Source organism: Dendrobium catenatum, unplaced genomic scaffold (genome assembly GCF_001605985.2).
Source record: "Dendrobium catenatum unplaced genomic scaffold, ASM160598v2 original_scaffold_235663, whole genome shotgun sequence".
NCBI classification, from domain to species: domain Eukaryota; kingdom Viridiplantae; phylum Streptophyta; class Magnoliopsida; order Asparagales; family Orchidaceae; genus Dendrobium; species Dendrobium catenatum.
This window is the reverse complement of record NW_021554071.1, coordinates 1057783-1077165: the sequence shown is the minus strand read 5'-3', so window position 1 is coordinate 1077165 and position 19383 is coordinate 1057783. Positions and strand designations below refer to the sequence as shown.

The 19383-nt window shown below is 34.7% G+C and overlaps 1 protein-coding gene across 1 annotated transcript in view; it reads right to left on the bottom strand.

The window, feature by feature from the left end:
• Positions 1 to 681: 681 nt before the first annotated feature.
• LOC110116145 overlaps positions 682 to 19383 on the bottom strand; it is a 36071-nt gene continuing 17369 nt past the window's right edge. The window contains exons 10-14 of the mRNA XM_020849618.2: positions 10566 to 10642; positions 10384 to 10474; positions 10226 to 10307; positions 1916 to 1988; positions 682 to 1243 (exon numbers count right to left, since the gene is read on the bottom strand). Coding sequence (XP_020705277.1) covers positions 1075 to 1243; positions 1916 to 1988; positions 10226 to 10307; positions 10384 to 10474; positions 10566 to 10642 — 492 coding nt within the window. The 3' untranslated portion in view covers positions 682 to 1074. The remainder of the gene's footprint in view (positions 1244 to 1915; positions 1989 to 10225; positions 10308 to 10383; positions 10475 to 10565; positions 10643 to 19383) is intronic.

Genomic DNA, 19383 nt, shown 5'->3' with positions numbered 1-19383 from the left:
AACTTATTACTTATTTGCTAAGCTAATTAGTTTCATTTTTTTATTATTTAAACAAATCTCAAAACCAAACAAAATCCCATATTTATAAATTTTATACTAAAAAACTACTTTAAGAAGCAGTAAAAAAATCATCCCAAACAGAACGAGTTTCTTCCTGCTTAAAACAGATTTTTTTCCAACTAGCTTACTGCTTCTTAAAGCGGCTTTCTAGTTCAAAAAATTAAAATTTTAATACTACAAAACTACTTTAAGAAGCAATAAGAAAGTCATCCCAAACGAAGCCTTAAAGGTCTATTTAGGATAACTTTCAAACTATGTTTTTTTGGACAAAAATCACAATTTCATTTCGCTATTGCTTTCATACTGTTTCTCAAACATAATAACGAATTTATTTTCTGAAGAACAACTTCACAACCAACTTAACAAAACATTGCACCCGTCCCAAAAAGACCATTAAACCAAATCAAGTAGAAACTTAAACTAAATCAATGTTGGAATCCTTGATCTTTTCCAATGTTGCATTGCTAACTTGGCCATTTTTTTGCTGTTTATTGCCTTTCTGAAACACTTCGGCCTTCCGTGGGCTTTCCCCCATAGGCGTATTTTGCTAGATGAGATCTTCTTTGGTTTCATAACAACATTTTGTTAGAACAACACATTCACACATTATGAAAACAAAAATGCCGAACATTTCAGTAAGCTTATACAACATGTTGAAAAACAAAACATAATTCAAACATTTTATCGATCACAGAAAACTCAATAAGACACTAATATATTTTGGGACATGGGAAAATCAAATAAGGATTAAGACAATATGATTATTGCTAAAATAAGCTATAATCATCTTCAGGATGACAAAATCCCTCTACTTGAACCCCTTATTTGACATTAAAAAAAATAAAAAATAGCTCATTTGATCTACATTTTCTATGAAAGAAGTAAAAAACTAATCAGGTCGTCTGTGGTACTCTGTTAGATGCCTATTTCAGAAGAGCAACTCTTAGCTACAATTCAGCTGGAGCTTCTGCGAAGTCCCTGACTTGTCCTGAATCTGAGCTCCATGATTAAGGATTAGAAGATCTTCCCAATTGGCTTCAGCTCTCTTGGTAATTGATCATAGTTGCCCGAGTTGATCTCGGACTGGAACATTGGACGCTTCCCGAAATCCCGAAGAACGCCTTCGGCTAAATGCTCTTTATTTGGGGTAAGCATCACATAATTTGGATCAGCTCTTTGATAGCTACAGTTTCATCATAAATAAAAAATTAATGTAATGTTGATGAACAATGGAACTATTAATAGCTGTAAAATATAAAATGTTTTATCCTAATGATGTGATTAAGCTGATGAACTGAGTTCACATCTGGAAGACTAGCTGTAGGTATTAATTCTTTGTGAGTATTGTTTGAAAGTTCAGAGAAAAAAAAGTCTACAAGTGGTGCAAGAAGATGATGAGTCATGCAAACAACTGTTTCTTTCAACTCTGAAAACCATTCTTTATCCTTCATATACATTTTAACCGCATAAAATTCGTGATTAAGGCTTCGTTTGGGACGACTTTCTTACTGCTTCTTAGGGCAGCTTTTTAATGCAAAAATTAAAAATTTTGTACGGAAAAGCTGCTTTAAGAAGCAGTAAGAAAGCCGGCCTAAACGAAGCCTAAGAGTTTGTAGAATTCCCTCAGCAAGGTTTTGTTTTCATTGATGGAAATGAAATAGAATCTCAATAATTTCTGCATTGATTATGAATTTGCAGCCAACGATTTAAGCTTTTATACTTTTTTTTTTTTCATTTCATTCCACTCAAATTCCTAGCATCCGAACAGTCTAAATGAATCCATGCCTTTGAAAGTACTCTAATACTGAAATTTCTTTGTTAAGATGCAATGAAGAAAGTCTGCATAGTAGTATACCTGGGTTCTCTAATATTCTCAACTCGGATGCCGAACCCATAAGACGTCATCCCAATTAGGCGATCATTAATAGCTACAAAGAGAAACAAAAGGCAGCATCAAGAAAAACCATCCAAATATGTCATCAAATTTCAGATGAACAAAGCATATTCTCAAGCTGAAACAAAGAAAATGTAAAAGATTTTTAAGTTTTTCATTGCAAAGCCTATATTTATATAGCTACTTTCCTTTTAGGTACTTAACGCAAATTTCAAATCTTCCATGAAGATGACAATAACACGCAAAATTTCTATTTACAATATCATCACCCAAGTCTACCATCCCAAAACGTAGGAATTTTATTAATTTTTATGACTTTAGTGTATAATACATAAATACACCGAATTGGGTAGTTCATTTTAAAGATTTGGGTAAATTTTTAGGTGTTGCATTTTAAAATCTGATTTTGAAGTACCAGATTGGTTTGATCTCTAAGACTTTAAAATCACAGTTCATTTACTCTTTTTAGGTTTTTTTATATTTCTTTATTTTTGTTATTTTACTGTTCCTAGGGTTTTTATTTTATAATTTTTGTTATTGCAGTTTAATTTCACAGCAATTTTATAGTTTATTACATTTTATTTCATCTTTGTTCTTATTATTTTATAAATATTTCTGAAAAGTGCTTTGATTATATGGATCTATCCATTCCTGAGAAATTAAAGTATATAATTTCCTTGAAAAAAATAAAACACAATTAATATTTCTCCAAGAATATTTTTCTCATCAGTAAAGAAACTCATCTTAATTCCCTTACAAATCTATTACTAAAATTCTATTAAATCTCAGAGTTTAATCAACAGAAAATTCTAAGCTCTTGTAATATCTTTTCTTAGAGGTTAAAAGAGAATAATTTGTTTATTGAACATTTTAGTGATCAGATTACTTATCTTAAAGCTATGCAAGAAGATTTGTATAATAAATTTTAATTTCTTAAATTGAATGATATGCCTTCAAAAAGATATATCAATTGATCATCTGCTTTAATTGAGAATAATAAATCAAAGGAGATTGAGCTACAATCTCAGAAATTAATATTGCAATTAAAAAGAAAAATAATAAATAATAAATCCCATGTTGAATAAGAAATTGTTCAATTAAAAGATTTATTGCAAAACATTGAAAAACTTCAAAAATGCTAATGAATGAACTAAAGTATAAGAGCACATAAGATCTAACTGTAATCACTTATTCTTCAGGTTATTAAAAAAAAGGTTTTGAAGGTTATATTGAAGCAGAATCAACATCTAAAACTGAAAGAAATACTATTACTCAGTAAAATAATATTATTTTAGTTTTATTAAGTAGTTTGCATTATCATTTGAGTTTGCTTGAAAAATCTATAAATAAACTTTATAATACTCCAGCTTCTAAATTTGAGATTGAGCTAAATAATATTACCAAAAATGTTAAAGCTCAATTCGTTGAAAATACATAGAAAATTATAAAGACCAAAAATACTTTTTGAATTTTGAAATATAAATGAAGACGAACAATTCCATTTTTTGTATCTTCTCAAATTATCTTGGGTAGACACTCTTTGTCAAGTCAATCTAATATTTTATCAACCATTTAGTTGGATAAAATATTTGATAGACCCAAAACATCTAGAGATAATTTCAAATTACAAGAATTGATCAATATTGATAGAGATCATTTTATGTTTTTCTAATGATCATTTGAATAGCTTGAATCTTTTTTATTTGTACTCACAAGGTTATTTCAACGATAATATATGTTTGTTCAAACATCATAGGGAAGTTCCTCTTCATTGTTCAGATAATTCTGAAGTTACACTAAACCTTATTACCTCTGAAATCTCTAGAAAAAAAAAAACATAAACACCGACACATCCATATCGAAGTTGTAGTATTTGGAATTCATATGTTTAGTTAGAAGAACTTGAGATAAGGTTTTGATTTGTCTATTTGATTCTCGATTTAGTATTGCTAATGAATCTATGATTCGAGTCATAGAAATTGACCTGAACAACAATATTAAAATTTCATATATTGTTCCCGATATCATCATGACTATTGAAGATTTTAAAAAATATGTGAATGTCTAGGTGGAGAGTAAAGGTTATGAGAATTTTCAAGGGAATAATATATATCTTGACATCGTTGTTCTTGGTAAGACTATGAGTTGAATCCAAACTAGATTCAAGATTAAGCTTGAGAATATTATAGACCTTCAAGGCATGAGAAGCAGTCCATTATATAGAGTCAGAGTGCGTTTGTCACAACCCGACTCGAATACTCGCTTTCATTTATGCGTCGTCTTCTGTAGACATTTTCTTCTCCTCCAACCATTTCTACTTGTCATGAGACTTACTTGAAAGTTTAGTTTAATGGGTTGAGTTTACATTATAAACTCAGTGGGTAATCATGCCTATGACAAAAAATTTATATACATAAAATGAACGTTTTCCTTTGGCTTTCTTTTTTTTTTTTTGCATTTACATGCATATATATATATATATATATTCTATTATATTTCATATACAATAGTTAAGTATACAAAATAAAACATACATGTTTCTTTATCTTTACAACAACATCAAGCATTTATCCCACTACGTGGGGTCGGCTATATTCTATTATGTTTCTTTATCTTTGTTACACATAAATTACTTCTCATTATTTTTCATTTGTTCATTTCCATTATACATTTATTCAATTTCTGTTAGTACTGGAGCACCATCTAAATGTACCTATAAAGATAAAAACATTTTAATTTTTTTTCATTTCAATTTAACGTGCACAGGTACGTTGGTTCTCCAGCCAGTACCATATTGGGGTAAACTCCTATAATTTGCATGCATGCACCTTCTTCATCTTTTAATTCTTCCATTTAAGTTAAATTATTATTTAGTATTCATTTTCTTTGCATTGTATAATTCATATCCTTTACATTTTATAGTACTTTGACTGGTCATTTTATTTATAAAGCGAATAATTCACATTTTTATTTCTATTCATATAGACTTCATTATATAATAATCACTTCGTCAACATAATATTCATTCCATCAATATAATACTATAATATACAATAGTTACAATAAATAAAATGAAACTAAATTACTATAAAAAAGAATTGGGAATTAATATAATACAATTGAAATACCCACTTTGATACTTCTGCACTTAAAATCCTTTCAAGTAGCTCATCCTTGCAGGAGTTGATATTCAGTAATTTTTTTGAAAAATAAGATTTTTTTCAATGGAGTTCTTTTTCTAGTCATTTGTAGTAAGTGATTTCCTTTGTCATAGATGGTCGCAAATGCTCTAGGAGGATGTCCTATAGTGCATTCCATAGGAACAAGTTCGATTTGGATAATAACTTTGCACAAGATGGGGATAGAAAGTCGATGAACTTGCTTCATTGTCCAACATCTACTATTCTCTCTTTTGAATCTTCCAAGAACCTTTCAATCAGATCAGAATTCCTAATTTCAATTTGATCATCATTTTTAGCATTTCAAAAAAAAATTTAAAACTCTCAGATATATATTATAATTCATAGGAAGATAAGCATTCTATGCATTCAGGAAACTAAATGAGTTGGAGAGAAGACTAAGGAGATTGATAGTTTAGGATATAAACTATGGTATTCATGTAGGAGTCGTACTAGAAATGTTGTGTGTTATTATAAATAAGAGTTTCAAGGATAATGTTATAAAAATTAATATAATAGGAGATAAAATTATACCTTTAAAGATTGTTGTTGATGCTAAGATTATTAATATTATAAGTGCTTATTCTCCTCAAGTAAGTTTGGATATGGGTTCAAAATTAAAATTTTGGAATGACTTAGAAGAATTAATACAAAATATACATCTTAAAAAAAGAGTTTTTATTGGAGGTAGATTTAAATGGACATGTTGGGAGAGAGGTAGATTTTAAAAGCTTTCATGATGGTCATGAGTTTGGAATGACAAATGAATATGATAAGATCATATTAGATTTTTCTTTAGCTTATAATTTCTTAATAACTAATATATAATTTAAGAAAAGATATGAGCATCTTATCATTTATAACATATTGATTATTTTTTATAAGAAAATTAGATCGTTTAGATTGCAAAGATTGTAAAGTTATTTTGAGTGAAAATTTATGTACCCAACATCAGTTATTAGTTTTAGACTTTAAGATAAAAGGGCATAAAATAAAAAAATAGAGTAAAATAATTTTCTAGGATTAGATGGGGCATTTAAAAAATATTAACAAAAGTATTTTTGAGAGTAAGATTTTAGATCTTAAGATTTTATCTGTGCATGAGGATGCTATTATTATGTGAGAAAAAATGACTAGTAATATTAAGAATATTGCAAAAGATATGCTTGGAGTTTCGAAAGGAAAAGCTTTTAATAGTAAAAATAATTTGTGGTGGAATCGAAGACTAAAAAGATGTCAGATCAGTGGAGAATACGTGTGTTAATTCCTATTTTTAAGAATAAAGGTGATGCACAAGAGTATGCAAATTATAGAGGAATTAAGTTAATGTGTCATACTTTAAAACTATGGGAGAGAGTTATAGAGTGTGGGTTGCGGCGTAATACTAATGTTTCTCAAAATCAATTTGGATTCATGCCGGGTAGGTCTACTATGTAAGTAATACATTTATTGAGAGGTTTGATGGAGAAATATATAGAGAATAAGGAGGATCTACATATGATATTTATTGATTTAGAGAAAGCATATGATAAAGCTCCAAGAGAAGTATTATGGAGAGTTCTTGAAAAGAAAGGAGTTAATAGCGCTTATATTCAAATCATTAAAGATATGTACGCATGAGCTATTACTTGTGTTCCAACATAACGTGGTTTGACCAAGTATGTTCCTATTTCGGTTGGATTACATTAAGGATCAACCTTAAGTCCATTTCTTTTTGCTTTAGTTATGAATGCTCTCACTAGACATTTGCAAGAGGATGTACCTTGGTGTATGCTCTTTACTGATGGTATTCTTCTTGTTGATAAAACAGAGAGGGAGTTAAAGATAAACTTGAATTATGGAGGCCAACCTTAAAGTCTAAAGGTTTTCGCTTGAGTAGATCTAAAACTGAATAAATTGAGTGTAATTTTAGTAGCAATAGACCTAATGAGGGGATTGTGACTTTGGGCAATCAAGTCAATAATAAGAGTACACGTCTTAGATATCTTGGATCTATTGTTCAAAGTGATGGTGAAATAGATGGGGATATTATCAGCAGAATTCAAGTTGGTTAGTTGAAGTTGAGGAATGCATCAAGCTTGTTGTGCGATAGAAAAGTCCCCCTCAAACTTAAGAGAAAATTCTATAAGATGGTGGTGAGACTTGCAATGCTTTATGGTGCCAAATGTTGGCTATTAAAAGAGAAGCATAATACTAAGTTAAATGTTGCATAGATGAGGATGCTTAGGTGGATGAGTGGCTTTACCCTTAGAGATAGGATACGAAATGAGCATATACGTGAAAAGGTTGGATTAGCTCCAGTCGAAGATAAGATTAGAGAGTCTCCTTAGATGGTTTGGTCACATTAAACGGAGGCCTTCCGATGAGCCGGTTAGGAAAGTTGAGGAATTAGATTTGACTTATGTTAAGAAAGGTAGAAATAGACCTAAAAAGACTTGGTTAGAAAATATTAGAAAAGAAATTTCTTTATTAGATTTAAATGAGAATTTAACTTTTAATAGGACACAGTGGCGAAGAAGGATTCATGTAGCCAACCCTACATAATGGGACAAAGGCTTGATGTTGTTGTTGTTGTATTCAAAAAGGTTGAATACTCAGTAGAGATCAGCGTAGAATTTTTCTCTTAAGGGAGAAATATTTCATTCTAATCATACAAGAGATTTAGAATCAACTTCTTTTGGTATGATAAACTAGATACCTTTGAAGATTAAAGAATCTATAATATTCTCAAGCTTAATCTTGAATCTAGTATAGATACTACTCATAGTCTTGACAAGAACAACGATGTCAAGACATATTATTCCCTTGAAAATTTTCATAATCATAACTCTGCACTAAGACTTTCACATATTTTTCAAAATCTTCAATAGTCATGGTGATATCAAAAATAATATAAGTAATTCTAATCTTATTGTTCATGTCAATTTCTATGACTCGAATCACAAATTCATTAGGAGTACTAAACTGATAATCAAATAAACAAATCAAAATCATACCTCTGATTCTTTTTCTAACTAACCTCTGATTGCAAATACTACAAGTCCGATATGGATGTATGAGTGCTTGTATTTTTTCTAATTTCTCTAGAGAATTTAGGGGTAATAAAGTTTAGTCTAACTTCAAAATTATCTAGACAATAAAGAGAAACTTCTGCGTACTATCTGCACAAACTTGTATTATTGTTGAAATAATCTTGTGAGTATAAACAAAAAAGATTCAAGCTATTCAAATAATCATTAGAAAAAGTAAAAAGATCTCTATCAATATTGACTAATTCTTCTAATCTGAAATAATCTCTAGACGTACTGAGTCTATCAAACATTCTACCCAACAAAGTGGTTGATAAAATATTAGATTGGCTTGACACAGAGCGTCTATCCAAGATAGTTTGATATCCAAAAAATAGAATTGTTCGTCATTCAGTCATATTTCAAAAATCGAAAAGTATTTTTGGACTTTCTAATTTCCTTAGTCTTTCCAAGGGATAGAACTTTAATATTTTTTATAATATTATTTAGCTTAGTCTCAAGTTTAGAAGTTCGAGTATTAGAAAATTTTTCTATAGATTATTTCAAGCAAACCCAAACGATAATGCAAACTACTTAATAAAGCCAAAATGGTATTAATTTGTTGGATAGTAATTTTATCAATTTTAGATGATGATTCTGACTTAATATATCCTTCAAAATCTTTTTCTTTGAAATAATATGAAGAATACGCAACTATAATAAGATATTATATCCTTTTATATTCTGTGCTCTTATACTTTAGTTCATTCATTAGCTTTTTTTAAGCTTTTTAATATTTTCTAATAAATAATTTAATTGAACAATTTTTTGTTTAACCTAAGATTTATTAATCAATTGATCTCTCTTTTTCAAGGTATATCGTTCAGTTTTCAGAAGCTAAAATTTATTATACATATCTTATTGAGAAGCTTTAGGATAAGTAATTTGATCATTAAGATTTTTAATCAGCATATTCTTTCTCCTTTAACTTCTCATAAAAGAGATTACAAAAGCTCAGAATTTTCTATTGATTTAACTCTAGTATTTCAAAGAAGTTTAGAAATATATCTGTAAGAGAATTTAGGTGTGCTTCTTTACAGTGCAACTGATGAAAAAAAATCTTCTCTAGAGAAATAGCAATTGTGTTTTATTTTTACCAAAGAAATTACACACTTTGATTTTTCAGGAATTTATAGATCTAGATAATCAAAGTGTTTTTTAGTAATGTTCATAAAATAAATAAACTAAAAAGAAAATAAAATAAAATACTTTAGTTCATTCATTAACTTTTTTTAAGCTTTTTAATATTTTTAATAAATATTTTAATTGAACAGTTTCTTGTTCAATCTAAGATTTATTAATCAATTAATATCTCTTTTTGAAGATATATCATTCAGTTTTAAGAAACTAAAATTTATTATACATAGCTTATTAAGAAGCTTTAAGATAAGTAATCTGATTATCAAGATTTTTAATCAACAGATTTCCTTTAACCTCTCAGAAAAGAGATTACAAAAGCTCATAATTTTATGTTGATTTACCTCTAACATTTCAGAGAAATTTTGAAACAGATCTATAAGAGAATTAAGATGTGCTTCTTTACTGTGCAACTGATGAGAAAAACCTTTTTTGGAGAAATAACAATTGTGTTTTATTTTTTCTAAAGACGCACTTTGATTTTCAGGAAATGATAGAGCTAGATAATCAAAGCATTTTTTAGTAATATTCATAAAATAAATAGAAAATAAAATAAACTATAAAATCGCTGTGAAATTAAACTGTAATAACAAAAAATTATAAAATGAAAACCCTAGGAACAGTAAAATAACAAAATTAAAGAAAAAAAACCCAAAAACAGTAAATGAACAGTGATTTTAAAGCCTGAGAGATCAAACCCTATTTTGCATAAATTCTCAAAAAAATAATGCATGCAGCTTAAGTTTCTCGAAAGAAGAACCTAATTAGATGGACACTATCATTAAGAACCTTATGTTTATTCAAGAATCAATTAAAAACAATAATTTCTGTTTAAATTCATATCACGCTAAAGTATTACGGAACACAAACAAAGCAATCCGAGCTACCTGTTATGCTAAATGTAAATGAAGGTTTCCACCAAGATTTAAATGCCAAGGTTATAGCAGAGCTCGAGGGGCCTGTCTTTCCCTGCAGGAATGGAATGAATAGTAATTCTTGATAAACGCAGATAACTGTTCGAGCAAAAAAAATTCATAAATTTGACCTTCAACAACAAATTCTTATTGGCTTGCCAAGATGCAGCTATTTGAAATGATGAATCATCTACGGTACTAGCTGATTTTTCTCCATTAATCCTAACATTGAAATAATGAAAGGATGAAGAATGAAAAGAGAAAGAGCAAAGACAAATAGTAGAGAAGAATATTCCTTAAACATTTACCATACCTTGTTGTTAACTCAAAACCAAAGTCGATGTAGTTGGTGATTCCCACAACTTGATTTTCTTCAAAAGGATTGTTCACCTGTTTGAGAAAGACATCATGAACTTTTCAATTTCTATAATATGCAAATACCTCATTATATTAGTATGTCATGTCAGCCAAGGTCCAGAGATGATAAACAAAACTGATGTAGGACTAAAATGCTTAAGCAATGTTAGAAAAGAATCTTGCACAATTTAATTTAGAGAGCTTTACTAACTAAAATATTTGTAGTGATTAAAAGATGAAATAAGAAAGGGATGAGACAAACTTAGGCCAAGTCACACGATTAGGGTTAGGATCTCAAAATAATCAATAATTCAAAACATAACATACATGAAAGATTTCCAACAAGAAATCCCTATGCTAACAATGAGATTATTCACTATGAAAAGTCCTTCACTCACTTCTAATTTACTAGGCTTAGCAGAGAAATTTAACATGATCGTAGTGAATCAATTAAAACCACAAGTGGGGGCAAGGGTCAGGTAGGAAAAGATTAGGGGAATGATTCACCTTGCTTAGGATTTGGAGACAATCTGCCATAGGATGAAAGAGAGTTGCTCCTCAATAGATTCAGCAATGGTGAAGATGATCCTCTCCATGTAATCCTCCACGGTTTGGTCAACCTCAAGGTTGAGGTCAAAGAAAGGGGAGTTGAGGATGTCGACGTGGCCTTGATCGTTGTAAATGAATCCGTGGTCACGTTCCGAATCCGCCATGCATGAGTAGAGAAGTTTGTAAGGTGTGGGAGGGAAAGTGGTGTGATCTCTTCTCTCTTCCTTAGGAGAAGCATCAAGTCAAAGACAACGGTGGAGAGAGGTGGATGGTCGGCCAATAATAGGAGGGAAAAGCCTCTTCCAAAAATCTAAAATTGAATATCAAATTTGAATAGAAGGGGGATTAGGGTTTGAAATTTGAATTCAAGCGAGAAGAGGGAAAGGAAAATTATTCCTAATTGAGAAACTTGATTTAGGTGCTGATGAGGGGAGTTAATGTGGGGAGAGAGAGATATGGGGAGAGGGGGCTGGCGGCTTCAAGAGGGGGGGAAGGGGGCTTGTCGGAAAAAAATCAAGACTTACTTGATTTAGAATATTAAATTAGGAATGATTAATTTAATTCCAATTTAATTTAAAAATCAAATAGGATTAATTTTGGGAACTTTTCTAAAATAGAATTCTATTTTAGGAAAATTTTCAAAATTCAAAATTGATTGAATAATTGAAATCAAACCTTTTCAAATGAGGTTGGGTGGAGAAAGGAAAACAGTAATGGGAGGTTTTGAATTTTGGAGGCAAGGGGGTAAGAGATATGGCCGGCAGCTATGCTAAGTTAGGGTTTTAATATGGGCCGGCGGTTAGGGGTTGGGAGAAGGGTGGCCAGTTGGGTTGTAGTGGAGGTAGGGTTTGGCCGGGAGAGGTGGTGGGGTTATGGGTGGCCGGCGACTAGGAGAGGGGCAGTGGGGGGGTTCGGCCAAGAGGGGGAGGATGGGCTTTGGCCGACGGTGGGGAGGGAAAGGGAGGGAGGAAGGGGAGTGACGACGACCACAAACCCGGACACTTCCTGTGATTGGTGGGTATTACGATGCCCTCACCTAGGGACTTCAATCTCTCCAATAACTCTTACGCTCTCTCCAAACACATGGATGCAAAAATTTTCATCATAATATCCATTACCCTCAAAGGGAAGGTTTTAAATAGCCCAAAACAACAAAGAAAATACAAAAGACTCTATTTCCCTTAGGGCATACATAGGACTAGGCCCTTAAACGAGGGCATAAATGAAAAAAATACAATAAACTCATGAAACATAATTCAATAATAAAACTAATACAATAATAATCAAAAGTAGATCGGTGCGATCGTGACCGTAGATCGTCGGCCCGCCTCTGGTAGACTCTCTAAGACATGATGTCCTCATCAAAAACTAGTGTACACCTAGGAATACTCATTTTTATGCATGGAAAATACATCTAAAGAAAAGATTACATAATCAGTTAAAAACCTTATTTTAAGCTATGAAAAGGTTATTGTTGAATTCAATTTTTTGCGTGAGCGATATCAGGAAGTTACTCACAAGATTAACTATGAGAGAGAGAGAGAGAGAGAGAGGATGATGGGAGAGAAGCTATGTGGTTTTTTTTATTACTTGAAAATAGAGAGCTCAAGTCAACTCGTTGTGTCCCTAGGCTTTCCCTCTAATCCCCAACTTATAGATAGGTGGAAGTAGAGATAAGGTTGTATAGAAAAATCACATGAAAGTTAAATATATAAACTATAACATATGGCATAATAAAGACCTTCCATAAAATAAAGAAGCTCTATCCCTCCCAATTATATTCAATAGATATTAAGAATTTCCAAATAAAGGGTAGACTCATATTAAGTTATTAGCCGGCTTTGCATGTGATGGCTGAGATCCAACGAGTAATCATGTAGATGGCTCTGAACGAGCATGTTTAATCAACTTTTGGGGCCAGTAGGTTGGTGACTTCATTGTAATTCTAACGAGTTCATGTTATATACTTGTGAATGCATAGACCTTGCAAATAAGTGTTAAACCTAGCAAGTTCATGTCGAACCTAAAATCTTGACCTAATTCAGATCTAGTTGAGACCATAAAATATTTGAGTATACATTTAATTCTCTGGTTCTCTTATATATTTGGAAAGTGACTAGCAAAAAGAATGAGTAAATAAAAAATATATCTTTATAATGATAATACAAAAATTTCAATAAATTTACTGTCTTGATGAACTATGATGCATATATGACAGGATGTTCATGTCAATTTTAGTAAATGCCTATAAATATGGGTCTAGAGATAGCATTTGAAAACCGCTCTACTTCATCATCTTCTTTTCTCCACAACCTTTTTTGTAAGTTCATATGATGGGGACATCAAAACATGGAAGGTTTATCAGAGACGTGGCCGCCGATCTACAGTCACGATTGAGCCATTATATTTTTTATTTGTTTTATGTATTTTCTTATTTATGATGTCATATTGTATTTGCTTTATTTAGTTTCCCGTTGTACCCTTTTATTAAGTGATGTCGTATGTAAGCATTAGGGGCATTGTTGTCCTTTATGTTTGAGTCATTGTAAAAGGCTAATTATTGCCCCCTTGTTCTTCTTTGCAAGTTAATGAATGATTGATTAAAATATTTTCTTCCCCTTGCATGAGTTCTCGAGAGAGCTTGAGAAATCGGAGAGAGATCCCTAGGAGAGGGAGAATTGCGCATCACCCACCAACCTAGACGAGTCGGGTTCGTGGTTCTATTACGTATCTCTTCCTTTCCCTTCCACCACCACTGGCCAACATCATACCCACGGTTTATCCCTTCCCCCAAGCCCCACACCTCCTTATCTTCTTTCCTAAAGCAAGCATTGAGATTTGGAAACAAATCCCCCCCCCCCATTTCCCTCTCATGCCGCCGCCCCTACCTCTCTCCATCTCCCCTTAATTAATTTTATGCATGAGGATTAATTAGAGGATTGATTGGCACTTCTTCCTCCACAAAATATGAACCTAATTTCTCCCTAAGCCTCCATCCCTTAGCCGGTCATACCTTGTCACCCCCCACTTCAAGTTGAAGAGAAACTTCTTCTCTTCAACGGAGTTCAAGTTTATTAGCAATCTTTGGAAGAAATCATCATCTAGCATTCATGAATGGCTGATCCCGACGCTGACTATGGACTTGCCTACGACGAACATGGCTTCGTGCATATTCTCCATTCAACCTTCTTCGACGTCAACCCGAGGATCGACCATACGGTTGAGGACTACATAGAATGCATCTTGGGCACCTTGGTTGAAGCTATTGAAGAACAACTTGAGATCTTCAAGTGGAGGATTGCAACCGATCCTTGACGAAGGTTTTCTAATTTTCCTTCTTTCGTTTTTGTTAAGTCTAATCCTCTATTGTGATTTGATTGTAGTCATGAATGTAGCGTTTGTTCGATTCTGCTAAGCTTAGTAAACGTAGGGATTTTAGTGCATTTATTTGTTTTCTAATCTTATTGTTAGACTAGGGATTCTCGTTGAAAGCTACTACTTTGCATGATATCATTTTTCCTATGACATTTTGATGATTCAAATCACTTGATATGCAACTTAGCCTAAACAAAAGTGACTGCTCTTATGTTTTGATTCATCGTTTTATTTGCTAATATTTCTCTTTGTTATTTCTCCAATCAATAAGTTGTGCAAGATCTTAATAAAACCCTTGCATGCATTGTAGTTCTACATCATCTGGTATCAGAGCATGATTAGCTTAGGATTTTCATGCTAGAAATCATCCTAAGGCTTTTTGTAATCATGCTTAGTTAATTCCGCATGCATAACATCTTTTAAAACATTTTAATCATCGTTTATGTTTGTTGTTCAGAAAATTCTGCACTCATTTAGTGAGCATTAAGGCTTGTTTCTTAGGTAATTTGGTGCTGCCCTCTTTATAACAACTTCCCTAGTTTCCTAGAGACACTTTGCACTTTGTTGTAGTTGCTGTACAAACATTTCCTGCATTATTTAGTGACATTCTAGAGAGTCTACCCTTGCATTTAGGTGCTGTCCACTACTTAGTTTCACCCCCAAGTGTCCCCTAGTGTCTAACCATAGACCCGGAACAACTAGGAAAGACTTTAGACTTGTTGGTAGGCCAAATGAACAATATTAGTCAGCAACTCAAAGAGAACCAAGACGACCTAGCTGAGCTTCGTAGAAACACCACTGAGTGATTTGACACACTTGAGCGAGCTAGAGAGCATCCTACTCCCTACACCCCATCTAGACCACCTTCTATGTATGGGGATGACACTTACCCGGATGAGAGGCAACATTATGTCAATCATTGAGCTCCTTACCATGGACATGACCCACGTAATGATCCTGAAATACCGCTCATGAAAAATATTAAAGTTAACGCTCCTACCTTTGATGGCACTCTCGATCCTCAACTCTTCCTGGACTTGGCCAAAGGTATGGACAGTTTCTTTAAGTGGTATAATATCTCTGAGGCTAGGAAGGTCAGTTTTGCGGAGATGAAGCTCACGGGTAGGGCGAACCAATTTTGGGCCAACTTAGAGAACCTTAGGGAAGCTAGGAACGATTACCCCATTATTGATTGGCCATCCATGAAGCAGGAACTCAAGCAGAAGTACTTACCTCCCTCATACTTCCACCGACTATTGGATAGGTGGAATAGGCTGACTCAAGGCAACAAACCAGTTAAGGAGTACATCGCCTCCTTCGATGACTTCCTGATTCGCTGCAAGGGGGAGACCTCTACCACCCCCGTGCAGATCTTGTATATGTTTCGAACCGGGTTGCGAGAGGATCTTCGCAATGAGCTGTTTGCCCGGAACGTCGCTACACTGGAGAATGCCTACAGCCTAGTGCTTGATTTAGAGGAGACCCGTTCACAGCACCCGAGCCGTTCACATGACTCTAGGTCATCCTACAGACCGTCGGGTAGTTCCACTCCTCACACTTCTGCTGCTCAACCCACTTCTGGGAGCACGACCCGACCACCCATGGGTCCTGCACCTCGATCCGATTTTAGGAATAAACCTCCCACCCCAGATACCCCTCAGTCTAGTCCCAGGACCAAGTGCTTTCGATGCCAGGGGTATGGGCATATCGCTTCTCAGTGCTCCAGTCCCTACAAAGTCTCGATCATCAAAGATATCATGTAGGATGATCTCGAGCCCGAGGTTGATCAGATCCACCAGGTCGAGGATGAAGGCGAGTACTTCGAGGAGGATGATGACACTACGGTCCTCAATTGCCTTCAGAAATTGGATACCCCTCCCATCTGCGTGGTGAGATTTGCACTATCACACCCGACACCCACGGATGACTGGCGTAGGACCGTGATTTTCCACACCTACATCAAAATCAAAGACAAAATTGTAAGGTCATCATGGATAGTGGTAATTTCATAAATGTTGTTTCTTCCAGCATGGTATCCAAGTTAGGTCTTTCTGTTGTTCCTCACCTCAACCCGTATAAGGTAGTATGGGTCAACTCCACTGCCTTGGAGGTGAAGGAACGAAGCAATGTACCTATCTCCTTTGCTGACTACAAGGAGAATGTTTGGTGCGACGTGCTAATTATGAATGTTGGACAAATCCTTTTGGGTCGCCCTTGGATCTATGATAACGATGCCCACATTTTTTGGCGTTCGAACACCTGCGTGTACGAACATGCGGGAAAAAAAAATAAGCTTTTGCCATCGTAGCCCCGAATTACGGATGACTCAAAATCCAACCCTATTAAGTCCAAGAAAGGACTGAACCTAATGACCGCCAAGGTTCTGGACGCTAAGGTTGCCCAAGACGCACCTCTATACGCCTTAGTGGGTCGTGAGATTCCCGCCGAATCTGACGAACCTATTCCTTAGGAAGTCCAACCCATTTTGGGACAGTATACTGATGTCTTTCCCGATGATCTCCCAGATCAGTTACCCCCACCTAGAGACATTCAGCATTCTATAGACATCGTCCCTGGAGCCGCTCTCCCGAACCTGCCACATTATCGCATGAAACCCATGGAACATGAAAGTTTGTCGTCGTCTACTTTGACAACATTATTATTTATAGTCAGTCGATTAGCCAGCACTTGGACCACTTAAGACAAATTTGTGAGGTCTTAAGGTATGTCAATCCTAAGAAATATACCTTCCTTGTAGATCGTATCATCTTTTTTGGATTCATAGTTTCATCCCAAGGGGTTTCCGCAGACCCCGAGAAGGTGAGGGCCATTGTTGAATGGCAAAACATCCGGGAAGTCCGCAGCTTTCACGGATTAGCCACCTTCTATAGGAGATTCATTCAAAATTTTAGCACTATCGTATCTCCTATCATTGATTGCTTAAAGAAGGGTGATTTCCACTGGACCCCAGCGGCCACCAGAGCTTTTGATGAGATCAAGCAAAAAATGGTGGAAGCTCCAGTGATGAGACTTTCTGATTTCTCTGAAGTCTTCAAAGTGACCTGCAACGCTTCGGGGGTCAGAATTGGAGGAGTCCTCTCCCAAGAAGGTCACCCAGTAGCCTATTTTAGTGAAAAACTTAATGATATTCGACAACGTTATTTCATGTATAACAAAGAGTTTTACGCAGTGATCCACTATCTTCGTTATTGGCGACACTACTTGCTCCCACAAGAATTTCTCATTTTCTCGGATCACGAAGCTCTGGGTTATATCAACTCCCAAAAGAAATTAAATGCACGCCACGGTCGATGGGTCGAGTTCCTTCAGGAGTACACTTATACCCTTAGACATAATGCGGGAGTTGAAAATAAAGCTGTTGATGCTCTCAGTCGTCGTATGACTACTACTGAGATGAGAGCAGAAGTCGTGGGATTTGACCAAATAAAGAGGGATTATTTGAAACGCCCCGACTTCAAGGAGACTTACTCTCTCTTATCCACAGGAAGCACGAGCCTTGTGGACGATTTCCTATTGGAGGATGGTTATCTTTTCAAAGACCAAAGGCTTTGTATCCCTAGCACCTCCCTTAAGGAATTCCTTGTCTGGGAACTCCACGCCGGAGGCATCGCTGGGCATTTCGGTCGGGACAAAACTATCGAATTTGTGGAGTTTCGCTTCTATTGGCCCAGCCTTAAGAGAGATGTCGGTCGTATGGTCAGTCGGTGTCACACCTTCCAACTGGCCAAGCAACATAAGCAAAACATGGGTCTGTACACCCCTTTGCCTATCCCTAGTTGTCCTTGGCAGGATGTTAGCATGAATTTTATCTTAGGCCTGCCCAAGACACTTCGTAGGAACGACGCCATCTATGTTGTAGTTGATCGGTTCTCCAAAATGGCTCATTTTCTTCCTTACTCCAAAACATCCGACGCCTCTCACATTGCGAAGTTATATTTCAAAGAGATTGTCCGTTTACATGGTTTACCCAAAATCATTGTATCGGACCGAGATGTGAAATTCACTAGCTATTTTTGGAAAACCCTGTGGATGAAAATGGGCACTAAATTGTAATTTTCCACTGCCTTTTACCCACAGACGGATGGTCAGACCAAGGTAGTTAATAGGAGTTTGGGTAATCTGCTGCGGTCTTTGGTTGGCGATACATTAGGGACTAGGATTCCATTTTGCCTACTGCTGAGTTTGCTTATAATAATTTTATTAATCGAACCACGGGACTAAGTCCTTCTGAAATTGTATACGGGTTCAAACCTAGACAGCCGCTAGACCTTATACCCATGTATTCTAGGTATAGAATTTCTGAGTCTACATCATCATTTGCATCCCATTTGCATGAACTTCATAAAGAAATTGCACAACAAATTGATAAGAGCAATAATGATTACAAACTATATGCGGATTTAAAATGACGATTTAAAACTTTTGAGGTTGGTGACTCCGTGATGGTGCGGATTCGTCCGGAACGGTTCCCGCAGGGAACAATTAAGAAGTTGCATGCTAAGAGTGCTGAACCTTTCAAAATACTTAAAAAAATCAATGATAAGCTTATGTAGTAGATATGCCTGCAAAATTCAATATTAGTCCCTCTTTTAACATAGAAGATCTAGTTGCATATGAATGTCGTTATTTTAATCCACCAAATCCACTCATACAGCAGCCTTGTGTAACCCCACCATGTGAGAACCCAAACCTACCTCCACTACCAAATATTCCCAAATCACCCATGGCAGAAAAGGTGAACTCGATCCTGAGTGATGATATCATATCCACAAGAGAAGGTGAACGAAGGAGGTACTTGATCAGGTGGAAAGGAAAGCCCGGGTTGGAGG